Source organism: Odocoileus virginianus, chromosome 8 (assembly GCF_023699985.2).
Source record: "Odocoileus virginianus isolate 20LAN1187 ecotype Illinois chromosome 8, Ovbor_1.2, whole genome shotgun sequence".
In the NCBI taxonomy this organism is placed as follows: domain Eukaryota; kingdom Metazoa; phylum Chordata; class Mammalia; order Artiodactyla; family Cervidae; genus Odocoileus; species Odocoileus virginianus.
The window spans coordinates 37,804,986-37,820,793 of record NC_069681.1 but is presented as its reverse complement, the minus strand read 5'-3'; the positions used below and the strand labels follow the sequence as shown (position 1 = coordinate 37,820,793).

Here is a 15,808-nt window from a genome sequence, read left to right as displayed (position 1 = left end):
TTTTCACACCACAGGGCACTGAGGAGAATCACCAAGTCATCATTCTGACTTACACATCAGTCACCAAGAATTTCTCCCAGAGTTCATACTCATCACCTACCTCTGGAGCTGTGACACACGCTGTGAGGACCTGGAGATGTGCTGTTCTGACCTCCCTTCAAGGACTCTTCCCCTAGTTGCTGGAAATGCTTCCAGTGGGCAATCTTCAGCCTTCAGAGCTTCTGGGGGGCAGCCTGTGTGCAATGACCCATCCAGGTGGAGGAATAAAGGCCTGGCCAGTGGACCTGTCAGGACAACCCTGAAGGGCCATCTTCACTCCAGAGTCCTCGTAGGGTCAGCTAAGGTCATCTGGCCCATGGTCCAGCTTGGTTTTTTCCCTCTGCTCGCTCCAGTTTCTTCACTCTTAATTCCATGAGTGCCAATCCCAATGGCACCCCTAACAAACATCCCAACACTAAACTCCATCTGAGTTCATATCCCAAAGAACCAACCAGTAACATACATTGAAAACATTCCAGAATTTGGGAAGGATTTTTATTTGAAAATTTCTGGTTATACACATAACATTTTAAAATAGAAATATAAAATAAAATAGAAATAAATAGAAATAGATAATAGGTAGAAAATAAAAATGGTGGAAAGAAAGACTTTGTGTGTCAATATTTTAAACCTTTGCTTTAAAATCCTCACTCTAATATTCTCTGACCAAAATGAAATTGTTATATATTAATATCAAAAGAAAACTATTACATTGAACCATAAGAAACTGTTATTTTTATGGGCTAAAAAAAGGTTGACTGTTAGCAATTTTACATGGCTAATATAATAGAAAAATAGCTGTGACCATTTGGAGTTTAGAGAACATTACACTGATGAATAACTCATGAGTGAAATATATAATTAACAAATCAAATTAAAAATTGGAAAATACATAACACGCTGATTATTGATCAGTGCTCAGTACCAAAACTTGTAGGCTGCAGCTAAAGTGGGCCGTTAGGTGGAATAAAAAAGTAAGTATTATGTACTTGCATTAGGGGAAAAAAAGCTTAAAAATTAATCTATTTCCAATATAAGAATTAAGAGAAAAAACTCAAATGAAGAAAAGCTGAAGGAATGGAAGAATATGATGAGCTAGAAAACAAAAAATCAGAAAGGATCAATCAAGCATAGAATTTGATTTTTTGAAAATTAATAGGAAAAAATCAAACAAGATTATTCAAGAAAAAAACAAGGCTCAAAGAAAATTAAAAACTGAAATAGAACCCAATTATAGCTCCTGTAGATATTAAACATACAAGATTTTATGAATAATTTAAGCCAATCAAGCTGAAAACTCACATGAAATAGATTAATTCATAGAGAAATGAAATTACCAAAACTGACTGTATAAATAATAAGCTGAATGGTCTAAAATAATCACTAAAAATGAACTGGATGGTGCTGGTTTCATGACACTGTGAATGTGGCTAATGCCACTGAATTGTATGTGAAAAAGGTTATCATAGAAAATTTTATGTTATAAATTTAAAAAGTGTAAAATATAGAATACAATACAATTCTCCATCTAGAAGACAGTGATCACCTAGAAGGGCTCCTATTTTGAGGAAGCTTATTTTCTCTTCCTTGTGTTTTAGAACATATAATTAAATATTATCTTTATGTATTTTAAACCATATATCTTAAATTTGGGCAGAGGATACCTCTCTTTCCTATCTCACATAAACTAAAGTATATTTTTTTGTTTTTTCTCTGTACTATTTTAATCAGAGATATTTGTATGTAATAATGGATCCCAGCACTGTTAAAGAAAGTGGTAAAACAAATGGTAACTTCACATGGTCTTCAAGTAAACAAAACTCCTGATAAAATTGGAAAGTAATATATAATTTTAGGAACAGTAAAAGACATCTGTGACAACATTTTTTTATATCTTATAAAATTACTTTTGGTTCTGGAGTCTCTCAAGACACTAAACCTGGTAGATAGCTTTTACTTGTGGCCTTCACCTCTGATTTGGATAGGAAAAATTAGTATAAAATATAAATAAAAATAGTAAATCATTTTGTTAGAGGTTGAAATCATTGGGTAAAACTGGAGAAAATAAATCCAAATTAACATCTATATGTAAGTATTTGGGACTGGTGTAAAAAAAAGTATAATATACTTTTTGCAGTGCAAAAACTATTGGAAAAACACCTTTGGATTGGACTTGACATTATGGTAGAATCACAGTGCTGACTCAACAATCATTAAGGCTGAGGGCTGTCCATTGGAAGCATTCATAACCATATGACCACTGTGAGTAACATCTGGTTATTTCTTTTCGGTGTGCACCTGAAGGGGAAAAAGGACAAATTAAAATTTTTTTTTTAAAAACTGTTTAAAGCATTTTAAAGTCCTCCTTTCTAAGGCAACACATTTGGAATACATGTGGAAGATGTCCATATCTTCATATTAGACAATCACATAACTACTGGAGGCACAATTTAAAAATGTAGGGATGTGCTTATTCTATGGAGGAAGTAATCCCATTGGAATCCTCAGTGGGGCTGGGCTTAATGCCAAACAACCTGTAGATTCACTAGAGTTCTGATCATTCTAATTCACAGATATGCTTTGCTACTGTAGTAAATTAAAAAGCAAAATCATGTTACTGACTCAAAACCTGGAGATAAATTAAAATAGGGTAACAAAGAAGCTAAGGAAACCCAGCATCTGCACAAGTGTTTCTCAATTTCACACATAAAATTAGCACAATAAATCTATATGTTAATATGCAGTTATAAAGAAAGCTGAGCACCTAAGAATTGATGCTTTTGAACTGTGGTGTTGAGGAAGACTCTTGAGAGTCCCTTGGATTGCAAGGAGATCAAACCAATCCATCCCAAAGGAGATCAGTCCTGAGTGTTCATTGGAAGGACTGATGTTGAAGCTGAAACTTCAATACTTTGGCCACCTGATGCGAAGAGCTGACTCATTTGAAAAGACCCTGATGCTGGGAAAGATTGAGGGCAGGAGGAGAAGGGGACGACAGAGGATGAGATGGTTGGATGGCATCACTGACTCGATGGACATGAGTTTGGGTGGACTCTGGGAGTTGGTGATGGACAGGGAGGCCTGGCGTGCTGCGGTTCAAGGGGTCGCAGAGAGTTGGACACAACTGAGTGACTGAACTGAACTGAACTGAATATTCAGTTGTAATCCCTGTATTTTATAAACTTTGATTGACAAGCATTGAAATTTTGGCATGCTGCTGCTAAGTCACTTCAGTCGTGTCCGACTCTGTGTGACCCCATAGATGGCAGCCCACCGGGCTCCCCCGTCCCTGGGATTCTCCAGGCAAGAACACTGGAGTGGGTTGCCATTTCCTTCTCCAATGTGTGAAAGTGAAAAGTGAAAGTGAAGTCGCTCAGTCATGTCCGACTCTTAGCGACCCCATGGAGCGCAGCCTACCAGGCTCCACCATCCATGCGATTTTCCAGGCAAGAGTACTGGAGTGGGGTGCCACTCCTTCTCTGAATATATATATATATATATATATATATATATATATATATATATATATATATATACACACACACACACACACACACACACACACACACACACACACACACACACATATATGAAATATCCTGGCATTCAATTGTGCGGCAAAGCCATTAGAGGGCCTTTAGAAATGTGATCTGTGAATAGTTGGTCCCAAGAATGAAAGGAGAATCTAAAGCTTTTTAACAATGACTCAACCAAGCAACTTCTATAAAGTGTAAGATGATACCCAAAATAGGACAGTTCTTTGCCAGCTTGATTTTTTGAATTCTACCAATTTCTAGCTGAAATGGAAGAGATACAGGCTTTCTGATGCATGTATAATCAGAACACAAAGGAAATGAAATGCTGTCAAGTTTCACTGTTCCACAAGCACTTTTTAGTAGCTGTATTGTATCTCAGTTTCTTGACAGATGCACAAAACAAAATAAAATAACATCAATATTTGAGAGTTCTTATCTCTAAAAGTGTCTGGGTGAAGAAAAGACTTCAAAAGTAATTTATTCCCCAAAAGAGAATGTGAAAACTTTTGTCTTTAAAGCAGAAAATGTACCATTTATGCAAGACTCACTCTTGTCATATGATTCCAGATCTACTTTATAAAAGATGACTCCAAGTCCATTTGTGGATGCAGTCAACAAAGTTATGAGAGACAATGGACTTCACACATGCATACAAAAGTTCTGAGACCCCTACCTTCATATTAAGTGTACTTTTTTTCCTCTTGTTGCTTGCATACTTTCTACCCCCAAAACAGCACTACATACGAAATGCTATATATTAAAGGACCACTTAAGGAGAAAAACAAAATTCCCCAAAAGTACTTGGACTCCACTGGGTGAAATCTGAGACTATTTTGATTCAAAATGCAAAGATTTAAAAGTCAGACTTTTGGGGGCTAATTGCATATCATCTCCCTCCTCCATTTTTTTAAGCTAGCCATGCTTGTATGGTTATATATTTATGTAGACTCTTGTTGAAACTAAAAACAGCCAAAAGAACACATGGAAATGAAATTCATTTTCTACTTCTTGACAGTCCTCCCAAACTTAACTGACTGCTTTCCCTATAGCCCTTCTCAACATAATTTTTTACTTTTAAAAATGTTATTAGCAGCAACTTTTAAACAAAATGATCTTCATTTCATGGTCTAAAATACATGAAACTAAATAGTGAAAACAAGCTTCCTGTGTATAAAATCCTTGATTTGACCTTCCTCTCTCCCATTGGTTGTCCTGGTGTAGACCACACTCTGGCTGACAGCAGGAGTTAGAGAAGGCATCTTTTCCAAGAGTAGGTTATGAAGGGGAGTTGAGGTGACTGAACACTTGTTGGCAGCGGCCTTGTGGATGGGCTGAGCCTGGGAGGGAGAAGCCCAGTCTCACCTCTCTCTCCTGGGACCACTGCTGACCCTGGAAAGATCACTTAAGCTCACCCTGCACCAGCTGCCTCATTTGTGAGGCAAGACAGTGACTCACAGGTACTAAGTGATGGCTACAAACTGCAGGTTGGAAACAGGCTGAGCTAAGTGTTGGATGTGATTACCATGCTGCTCAGAGATGTGGCCCCTTAGTCCACAGAAAGTAGCAACACCACATGATTTCTGGGATGAAAGCAAAACATCTGGGGGACTCTTTTGTTAATCATTTGATTTTATCTTTACAGAAGCCCAGAGCAGAAGTTAAGACACAATTAATTCACTTAATGGTAAAAGATTACTAACACTTTCTAACCTGTGACTTGAAGAAGTCATTTAGGCTCTCCTACCTGAGGTTCTCCATCTAAAGGATAATACTGCCAGCTCAGCATGGTTGTGAAGATTAAAAGAGATGATGTCAAAAGAGTTAAAATTCAAGGCAAGCAGAACAAAAAACCGAGTACTGGGTTTCTTGAGTCATTAATGATTAAGGAAATCCACTTCAAAACTATAATGAGGTATCACCTCACACTGGTCAGAATGGGCATCATTTAGAAGTTTACAAATAATAAATGCTGAAGAGGGTATGGAAAAAAAGGTACCTCCTTATATTGTTTTTGTGATTACAAATTGGTGCAGTCACAGTATGGAATTGCAGAACAGTATGGAGATTCCAGAGAGAAGAACAGTATGTAGATTACTCAAAAAAACTAAAAATAGAGTTGCTATATTATCCAGCAATCCCACTCCTGGGAATATCCCCAGTATCCCCAGACAAAACTATAATTCAAAAAGATACATGCATCCCTGTGTTCATAGCAGCAGTACTAATAGCCAAGATGTGAAAGCAACCTAAATGCCTGCTGGCAGATGAACAGATAAAGAAGATGCATGTATATACACATACATACATCTTCTTTACCTATTCATTCATCTAGGTTTGTGATACATACACATATAGACAAATACATCATTAATGATGTTAAGCATCTTTTCACATGGCTGTTGGCCATCTGTACGTCTTCTTTGAAGAAATGCCTGTTTAGTTCTTATGCCCATTTTCTATTGAGTTACATGTTTTTGTTTATGAGTTGTAAGAACGTTTCATATATTTTGGAAATCAAGCTGTTGTCAGTCTCATTGTTTACAACTATTTTCTCCCACTCCATAGATTGTCTTTTCACTTTGTTTATGGTTTCCTTTGCTCTGCAAAAGCTTTTAAGCTGCTTAGGTCCCACTTTTTTACTTTTACTTTTGCTTCCATTACTCTAGGTTAAATTTCTCATCTTTAAAGCAAGTCTAACTTTGTGTACAGTCTTCCCAGGTGGCGCTAACGATAAAGAATCCACCTGCCAATGCAGGAGCCTCAGGAGATGTGGGTTCAATCCTTGAGTCTGGAAAATTCCCCTGGAGAAGGAAATGGCAATCCACTCCAGTATTCTTGCCTGGAAAATCCCATAGACAGAGGAGCCTGGCAGATTACAGTCCATGGTGTCACAAAGAGTCAGATACAACTGAAGCAACTTAATATGCCTGCAACTTTGTGTACATATTGGCAGGTATATTATCAAAGCTAAAGAGTACTGGAGAGTAAAGATTTCTGCTTTTTGATTAATTGAATAGTGAATTTTCTCTCCCCTTTTCCTCTCAGAAATCACCCTAAACAGCAAGGGTATTGGTAGATAAAAAATAAGGGCAATCCTTGATGAAATCAGGAGTCATTTGAAACTTCAAAAGACAAAAAGATCTCAACAGGCTGCCTTAGGCAACAGGATCCAATCAGCTGTGGCAAGACAGAATGAGGCTACCTAAGGGAAATAGATCTCAGCTATCATGAGTGAGCAGTTCTCCAACTAACTGGTGAATTCTAAGGTATTTCAATGAGGTATCATTAAAAAACCACTGTGTTTGTGTGAAGCATATACACTGTCAAGGACCTTAGAAAAGAGAAATTCTGAAATGCAAGCATCATTGTAACCACCCATCTCTGCAGGCTAGAGAATATTCATTCTCAATTTCTCCCTAACTTGCTTATCCTCTCTGTCTCTCTCTCTCTTTTGGTTATAAGAAGTTTCTGTGCTAAATAGAGAGAATCCCCTCTAGCTGGAAGTGATGCCCTGCAAATATTAATATATGATGTAGGAAAAAAATCACTTAATCCAAAGGAGAGTAGAAGGAATAGCAATAATAATAAAGTAGTATAGGATCTATAAAATATACAAATGATGTGCTCCCTGGACCAGCTCTGTGACCTTAGATGAGCCCTTGACCCAATCACCTCATCCATGATGTAGGATTAAGAAAAAAAGACCGTCATGAGAATAAAGTGAAATCAAACATGCAAGAACTGTGTAAAATAAATTATAAAGAACTACACAAATAGTCAGACATGACTGACTAAACAGCAACAACACACAAATGTAGTTTGTGTATATTTCCTGGAGAAGGAAATGGCAACCCACTCCAGTATTCTTGCTTGGAGAACCCCATGAACAGTATGAAAAGGCAAAAATATGACACCAGAAGATGAGCCCCTCAGGTTGGAAGCTGTCCAATAAACTACTGGGAAAGAGGGAAAGACAACTGTTAATAGCTCCAGAGAGAATGAAACACTGGGCCAAAGTGGAAATGATGCTCAGTAGTGGATGCATCTGCTGGGGAAAGTGAAGTTTGATGCTATAAAGAGCAATATTGCATAGGAACCTGGAATGTTAGGTCCATAAATCAAGGTAAATTCAAAGCGGTCAAACAGGAGATGGCAAGAGTGAACATCAACATTTTAGAAGTCAGTGAACTAAACTGGAAAGGAATGGGTGAATCTAATTCAGATGACCATTATATCTACAACTGTGGACAAGAATCCCTTAGAACAAATAGAGTAGCCCTCGTGGTCAACAAGAGCCCAAAATGTAGTACTTGGGTGTAATCTCAATCCATGGCTAATTCATTTCAATGTATACCAAAAACTACTGTAATGATGTAAAGTAATTAGCCTCCAACTAATAAAAATAAATGGAAAAAAAAATAACAGAATGATCTTGGTTCATTTCCAAAGCAAACCATTCAACATGTAATCCAAGTCTATGACCTAACCACTGATGCCAAAGAAGCTGAAGCTGACTGGTTCTATGAAGACCTACAAGACCTAGAACTAACATAAAAAAAAGAAGTATCCTTTTCATCATAGGGGATTGGAATGCAAAGACAGGAAGTCAAGAGATACCTGAAGTAATAGGCAAGTTTGGCCTTGGAGTACCAAATGAAGCAGGACAAAGGCTAACAAAGTTTTGCCAAGAGAACATATTGGTCACAGCAAACACCATTTTCCAACAGCCCAACAGATGGCTGTGCACATGGTCATCACCAGCTGTTCAAAATTGAAATCAGATTGGTTATATTCTTTGCAGCCAAAGATGGAGAAGCTCTATATGGTCAGCAAGACAAGAGCTGACTGTAACTCAGGTTATCAGTTGCTGCTGTAAAATTCAGACTTAAATAGAAGGAAGTAGAGAAAATCCCTAGGCAATTCAGCTATGACGTAAATCAAATCTCTTATAATTATACAGTGGAGGTGATGAATAGATTCAAAGGATAAGATCTGGTAGACAGAGTGTCTGAAGAACTATGAATGGGGGTTTGTAACTGTGTATGGGAGGCAGTGACTAAAACTATCCCAAAGAAAAAGAAATGCAAGAAGGCAAAGTGGTTGTCTGAGGAGGCTTCACAAATAGCCAAGGAAAGAAGAGAAGCAAAAGGCAAAGGAGAAGGGAAAGATATACCCAACTGAATGCAGAGTTTCCACAGAATAACAAGGAGAGAAAAGAAGGTCTTCTTAAATGAACAATGCAAAGAAATGGAGGAAAAGACCAGAATGGGAAAGACTAGAAATCTCTTCAAGAAAACTGGTAATATCAATGGAACATTTCATGCCAGGATGGGCATGATAAAGGGCAGAAAACTCAAGGACCTAACAGAAGGAGAAGAGATTAAGAAGAGGTGGCAAGAATACACAGAAGAACTATACAAGAAAGGTCTTAACAATCCAGATACCCACAATGGTGTGGCCACTCGCCTAGAACTGGATATCCTGGAGTGTGAAGTTGGTGAGTTTTAGGAAGAATTACTATGATCAAAACCAGTGAATGTGATGGAATTCCAGCTGAGCTATTTGAAATCTTAAAGACACTGCTGCTAAAGTGCTGCACTCAATAGGGAAAATTTGGAAAACAGCAGTTGCCACAGGACTGGAAAATTTCAATTTTCATTCTAATCCCAAAGAAGAGCAGGTCCAAACAGTGTTCAAATTACTGCACAGTTGTGCTCATTTCCCATGCTAGCAAGGTTATGCTCAAAATCCTTCAAGCAAGGCTTCTGCAGTACGTGAACCAAGAACTTACAGACATACAAGATGGGTTTAGAAAAGGCAGAAGAACCAGAGATCAAATTGCCAACATTTGTTGGATCATGGAGAAAGCAAGGGAGTTCCAGTAAAACATCTATTTCTGCTTCATTGACGACGCTAAAGCCTTTGATGATGTGGATCACAACAAACTGTAGAGAATTCTTTAAGAGATGGAAGTACCAGTCCACTTTACCTGCCTCCTGAGAAATCTGTATGCAGGTCCAGAAGCAACAGTTGGAACCAGACGTGGAAAAATGGACTGGTTCAAAACTGGGAAAGGAGTACATCAAGACTGTATATTGTCACTCTGTTTATTTTACTTAAATGCAGAGTACACCATGTGAAATGCCAGGTTGGGTGAGTCACAAGTTGGAATCAAGAATGCCGGGAGAAATAACAACAATCTCAGATAGGCAGATGATACCATTCTAATGGCAGTAAGTGGAGAGAAACTAAAGAGCCTCTTCATGAGGGTGAAAAAGGAGAGTGAAAAGCTGGCTTGCCACTCAACATTAAAAACAGTAAGATAATCACATCCTGTCCCATCACTTCATTGCAAACAGACAGGGTAAACATGGAAGCAGTGACAAATTTTATTTTCTTGGGCTCCAAAATCACTGCGGACAATGACTACAGTCAAGAAATTAAAAGACACTTGCTCCTTGGAAGGAAAGCTATGACAAATCTAGACAGCATATGGAAAAGCAAAGACATCACTTTGCCCACAAAAGTCCATATAGTCAAAGTGGAAGCTTTTCCAATTGTCATGTGTGGATGTGAGAGTTAGTCCATGAAGAAGGCTGAGCCCTAAAGAATTAATGCTTTTGAATCATGGTGCTGGAGAAGACTTTAGAGAGCTGCTTGGCCTGCAAAGAGATTAAACCAGCTAATCCTAAAGGAAATCAATCTTGAATATTCATTGGAAAGACTGATGTTGAAGCTGAAGCTCCAATACTTTGGCCACCTGATTTGAAGATCCAACTCTTTGGAAAAGACTGCTGCTGGGAAAGATTGAATGCAAAAGGAGAAGAGAGTGGCAGAGTATGAGATGATTAGATAGCATCACCGACTCAATGAATTGAGCAAACTCCAGGAGATAGTAGAGAACAGAGGAGCCGAGCATGCTATAGTCCATGGGGTCACAAAGAGTCAGATATAACCTAGCAACTGAACAACAACAACACACAAATGTAGCTTACCAATAAATATTGTTAAATTAGTTGCAAGATTGTTAGACCAGGAATCAACAAGCTTTCTAATTCTATGACCTATGCCTCTTTTTACATGAATATTACACTTGATTTGAAACACTTACTGAAAGAACAGATTTCTAATTCTGTGTCTGCTGCAAACTAGCATAATATTAACTATGTGTATAGAGCCACTATATATATGACTTTTGTGGGCAAAATGATGTCTCTGCTTTTCCATATGCTGTCTAGGTTTGTCATATCTTTCCTTCCAAGGAGCAAGCATCTTTTAATTTCCTGGCTGTCCATAGTGATTTTGGAGACTAAGAAAATAAAATCTGTCACTGCTTTCACTTTTACTCTTTCTATTTGCAGTGAAGTGATGGGACAGGATGCCATGATCTTAATGTTTTAATGATGAGTGGCAATGTATATGATTATGTATATAGGACCAACTTCCTCTCAAGGGACTTCCTCATCTATTAAATAAGGGTGTTGAAGCCAATATCTTATGTTATCTGGATCCATCTAGAATTAAATGATCTATTTCTCACTACTCAATGTTTGATTATATGTAAGGAAAACACATTTTTAAATTGAGGATTTTGACACATAGTTGGGGATATATCTCTCTGATGTGAAATGCCTAAGGTCAAATGAACAAAAGGGTTTGTGGGATTTCTGGCTGTTTTGTGAGTAGGTTTACAGGGAATCACAAATGCTTGTCATGTCTTAGGAGGGAAGCTCTCAATGGGAGACACTATACTGGATGAAAGTGCTCTGTGATTTTCAGGCATAAAAAATATAGGGCTCCAAGTGCAGTTTCCTTATATTTGCATATAATGTAAGTACTTTTGAAAAGCTCAGAACACAATCTTTGTTGTCCCCAATCTAGGCTTGAACAAGCCAACTTTGTCAACACTTCCAATAGCTCTGTGATCATGGACAATTTCCTACCTGCAATTGTAGAGGCATTTCATACACAGAAAGTAATAAAGCAAAGACTGAGCAAGCAGACAGTATCATCACAGGAGAGGAGATCTCTGGAGTGCTAAATAGAGGTTTTGGTAGAGCAAAGAGAACAACACTCTAACTGGGTGTAATACTAAACAACAAAGACTTATGGAGAAAATGATATTAGTATCATGGACGATTTTTCTTCACAAATTAGAAAACAGAGGTGACCTATACCTTTCCCCAGAAGATCTTTCTAGATCCCATGAACAATATTCCACCTTTCTCTCCTCCAACTCTCAAATGTCCTAGCTATTCCTTGATAGCACTTACATCCAAAATGTACTGATAGCCAAAACAATCTTGAGAAAGAAGAATGGAACTGGAGGAATCAACCTTCCTGACTTCAGACTACAAAGCTAACGTCATCAGACAGCATAGTACTGGCACAAAAACAGAAATGCAGACCAGTGGAAAAGGATAGAAAGCCCAGAGATAAACCCATGCACCTGTGGGCATGTTATCTTTAACAAAGGATGCAAGAACATACAATGGAGAAAAGACAGTTTCTCCAATAAGTGGTGCTGGGAAAACTGGACAGCTACATATAAAAGAATGAAATTAGAACACTCCCTAACACAATACACAAAAAGAAACTCAAAATGGATTAAAGACCTAAATGTAGGACCAGAAACTATAAAAACTCTTAGAGGAAAACATAGGCAGAACACTCTTTGACAAGATTCTCTATGACCTGCCTCTTAGAGTAATGGAAATAAAAGCCAAAGTAAACAAATGGCACCTACTTAAAAGCTTTTGCACAGTGAAGGAAACTATAAACAAGGTGAAAAGACAACCCTCAGAATGGGAGAAAATAATAGCAAATGAAACAACTAACAAAGGATTATCCTTCAAAATATATAAGTAGCTCATTCAGCTCAATAACAAAAAATAAAGTAACCAATCAAAAATTGGGCAGAAAACCTAAACAGACACTTCTCCAAAGAAGATATACAAATGGCTAATAAACATATGAAGAGAAGCTTAACATCTCTAATTATTAGAGAAATGCAAATCAAAAGTACAATGAGGTATCACATCACACTGTTGAGAAAGGCCATCATCAAAAAATTTACAAATGCTGGAGATTGTGTACCAAAGGGAACTCTCTCGCACTCTTGGTGGGAATGTAAACTGATACGGCCACTATGGAGAACAGTATGGAGATTCCTCAAAAAACTAGGAATAAACTACCATATGACCCAAAAATCCCACTACTGGGTATATACACTGAGGTACGGTTTCATCATTGAAAAAGACACATGTACCCCAATGTTCACTGCAGCACTATTTACAATAGCTAGGACATAAAAGCAACCTAGATGTCCACCAATGGATGAATGGATACAGGGATTGTGGTACATATGCACAGTATTACTCAGCCATAAAAAGGGATGCATTTGACTAAGTTCTAATGAGGTGGATGAACGGAAGAACATATTAAACAGAGTGAAATAAGTCAGAAAGAGAAAAACAAATATCATATATTAGTGTATATATACGGAATCTAGAAAGATGGTATTGATAAACCTATCTGCAGAGCAGCAATGGAGATGCAGACATATCCACTGGAAATTTGCAGTATGATGCAGGGAGCTCAAATCCGCTGCTCTGTGACAACTTAGCAGAATGGAATGTGGTGGGAGGTGGGAGGGAGACTCAAGAGAGAGGGGACATATGCATACCTATGGCTGATTCATGTTGATATACAGCAGAAATCAACACAATATTGTAAAGCAATTATCATCCAATTAAAAATAAATTTAAATTTGAAAAAATGTACTGAGCACCTATCAGAATGAAATGTAAAGGATCTGCAGAGTGTTCTATGCTCTATAAGAATCTAAAGCCAGAGTCCAACCACCTGGACTCTGCAATACAAAATCTCTCTCATGCACACATGACTGCACACATTCTGACCCCACCCCCAGCACTGCTGCAGATTCTCAGCAGACTGCCTTCAACCTGCAAAGTATTATTAAGACTCAGTCATGAAGCTTTGGAGAAGGCAATGGCAACCCACTCCAGTACTCTTGCCTGGACAATCCCATTGATGGAGGAGCCTGATAGGCTGCAGTCCATGGGGTTGCACAGAGTCAGACACAACTGAAGTGACTTAGCAGCAGCAGCAGCAGCAGCAGCATGATGCTTAGTCTCCAGAGGCTTCTGATTGAAAAGGGCACAGAGTGCTTGTTACCAGATGCCTGGTGGAGATCAGGTGAAGAGTGTGAACCCTGGAGACAAACTTTAATTACAACTTCCTGCAGCAGCCTCACCTGTCTGGCTCTTTCAGTGAGGGCAGTGACCTCAGCCTCACCCAGTTGTTGCACAAGCTTGTAAAACAGGCTATTACTGTTTTGCAGCAAATCATGTGGTGGACTATATTCTTTCATTGTCCCTGAATCCAAAACCTGTTAATCAGCAGAAAGAAACCCATTAGCAGCATGCAATGTATCCCAGCAACATACTGTAATTCAGACAATATTTTAGAAGGGGACACAAGGAGAAGAATGGAGAGAATCTATTTAGGTGGTGGGCCTTGTGGTGTGTAAATGGTTTGATTACCTTGTTTTACCAGGCAAAGTCCTAATGAAACTGTGCAACCTCAGACTTGGACTTGAACCCACGGTCTTTTAGTTAGAATCACTCACCTGGTGTCTGGATGTACTGAAGTTCAGATGCTTTATGTCTCCGCTTAGAAAAAATTCAGTGAGAGACAAAGTGATAGGTAAGAAGTGGGTTTATTTAGTGAGATAAAGATTCTATTGTATCTCTATTGTTTACTTGATAAGAATGTGTTCCAATAAAACACTTATTAGTCAAAAAGTTCACTCTCAGTACTTATATTATACAGAAGCCTTAAGAATATGTTCTAGAATATTGGTCCAGATTTCTTCTTCACCTTACTGTAGCAAGAATCACAAAATCTTAGGAAAACTACCTTCTTACAGTGTTTCCATGACAGATTCTTCTATTTCAGCTAAATTTTATTGAGTCCTCATTTTCAAAGAATTCACTGATTTAGCTATTACTATGCTCTGTTTCCCTGGAGAAGGAAATGACAACCCACTCCAGTATTCTTGGCTGGAAAATCCCATGGACAGAGGAGCCTGGCAGGCTACAGTCCTTGGGGTCACAAAGACTTGGACATGACTGAGCAACTGAACACACACATACAGATTCTATAGACAGACTCTGCAGGCCATCTCAAAAGGCAAGAGTGGCTATAGCAGAAACATACTCAAGGGACAGACTGTGGATCATCTTAGAAGGTGAGAGGCCCTGAAATATGGTGGGATTAGTTTTTATGGTCTGGTTAATTTTATAAGCTAATAAGTGGGAGGATTATTCAAACTATTTTGGGAAACTGGCAGGGATATCCAGAAACTGGGCAACCACCCAACTTTTTTATCCTTTTATGGTCAGCCTTGTAACTGTCATAGCACCCGTGGGTGTGTCAGTTATTACTAGCATACTAATGTATTACAATGAGCATATAATGAGGTCAAGGTCTATGGAGTCGAATCTTCCACCATCTTGTAGCTAGTTTGTTCTGATCAGTTTGTCATATCCTCAAAGGCTACCTCAGTCTTTTAAAGGTTGTAGCCTGTCCCCTTCCCTCTTATTCCACTAGGCTGAACTTTTATTGTTATATATTAGGAAAGGAAGAAAATGAAAGCTTTAGACTATGATGAGGGGCACTCAGCAGTCTGTAGCATTTTATATTTGCCAAGGGCATTTAGGGTTGATATCATTAGTTAGTGTTTTTAGCTCAGACTCTGAGTTTTGAGGGCTATTTATACAGGCATTCGAAGTTTAGAGATTTCTTGATTCAAAAAATAAAACTCAATTTAGCTAAAAAGTAAGTTTATGTCATATAAACTAGATGGCAATGATAACACTGCAAATTAATTGTCAAGTTGGTTTGATAGAACCTGAGCAATATTTGGGGGAAAAGGTTTCTGAAATTTCCTGAGTCCTGGAGTATGTCAGCTGCTAAAAGAGAACCAAAATAATCATGATGGTGTGATCACTCACCTAGAGACAGACATCCTGGAATGTGAAGTCAAATGGGCCTTAGGAAGCGTCACTATGAACAAAGCTAGTGGAGGTAATGGAATTCCAGTTGAGCTATTTCAAATCCTAAAATATGATGGTGTGAAAGTGCTGCACTCAATGTGCCGGCAAATTTGGAAAACTTAGCAGTAGTCACAGGACTGGAAAATGTCAGTT

The 15,808-nt window shown here is 38.2% G+C and overlaps 1 protein-coding gene across 1 annotated transcript in view; it reads right to left on the bottom strand.

Moving 5' to 3' along the window:
- Positions 1-520: 520 nt before the first annotated feature.
- LOC110127204 (ATP-binding cassette sub-family C member 4-like) overlaps positions 521-15,808 on the bottom strand; it is a 209,737-nt gene continuing 194,449 nt past the window's right edge. Inside the window, 2 exon segments of the mRNA XM_020877316.2 lie at positions 521-2,337; positions 13,852-13,986. Coding sequence (XP_020732975.2) covers positions 2,230-2,337; positions 13,852-13,986 — 243 coding nt within the window. The 3' untranslated portion in view covers positions 521-2,229.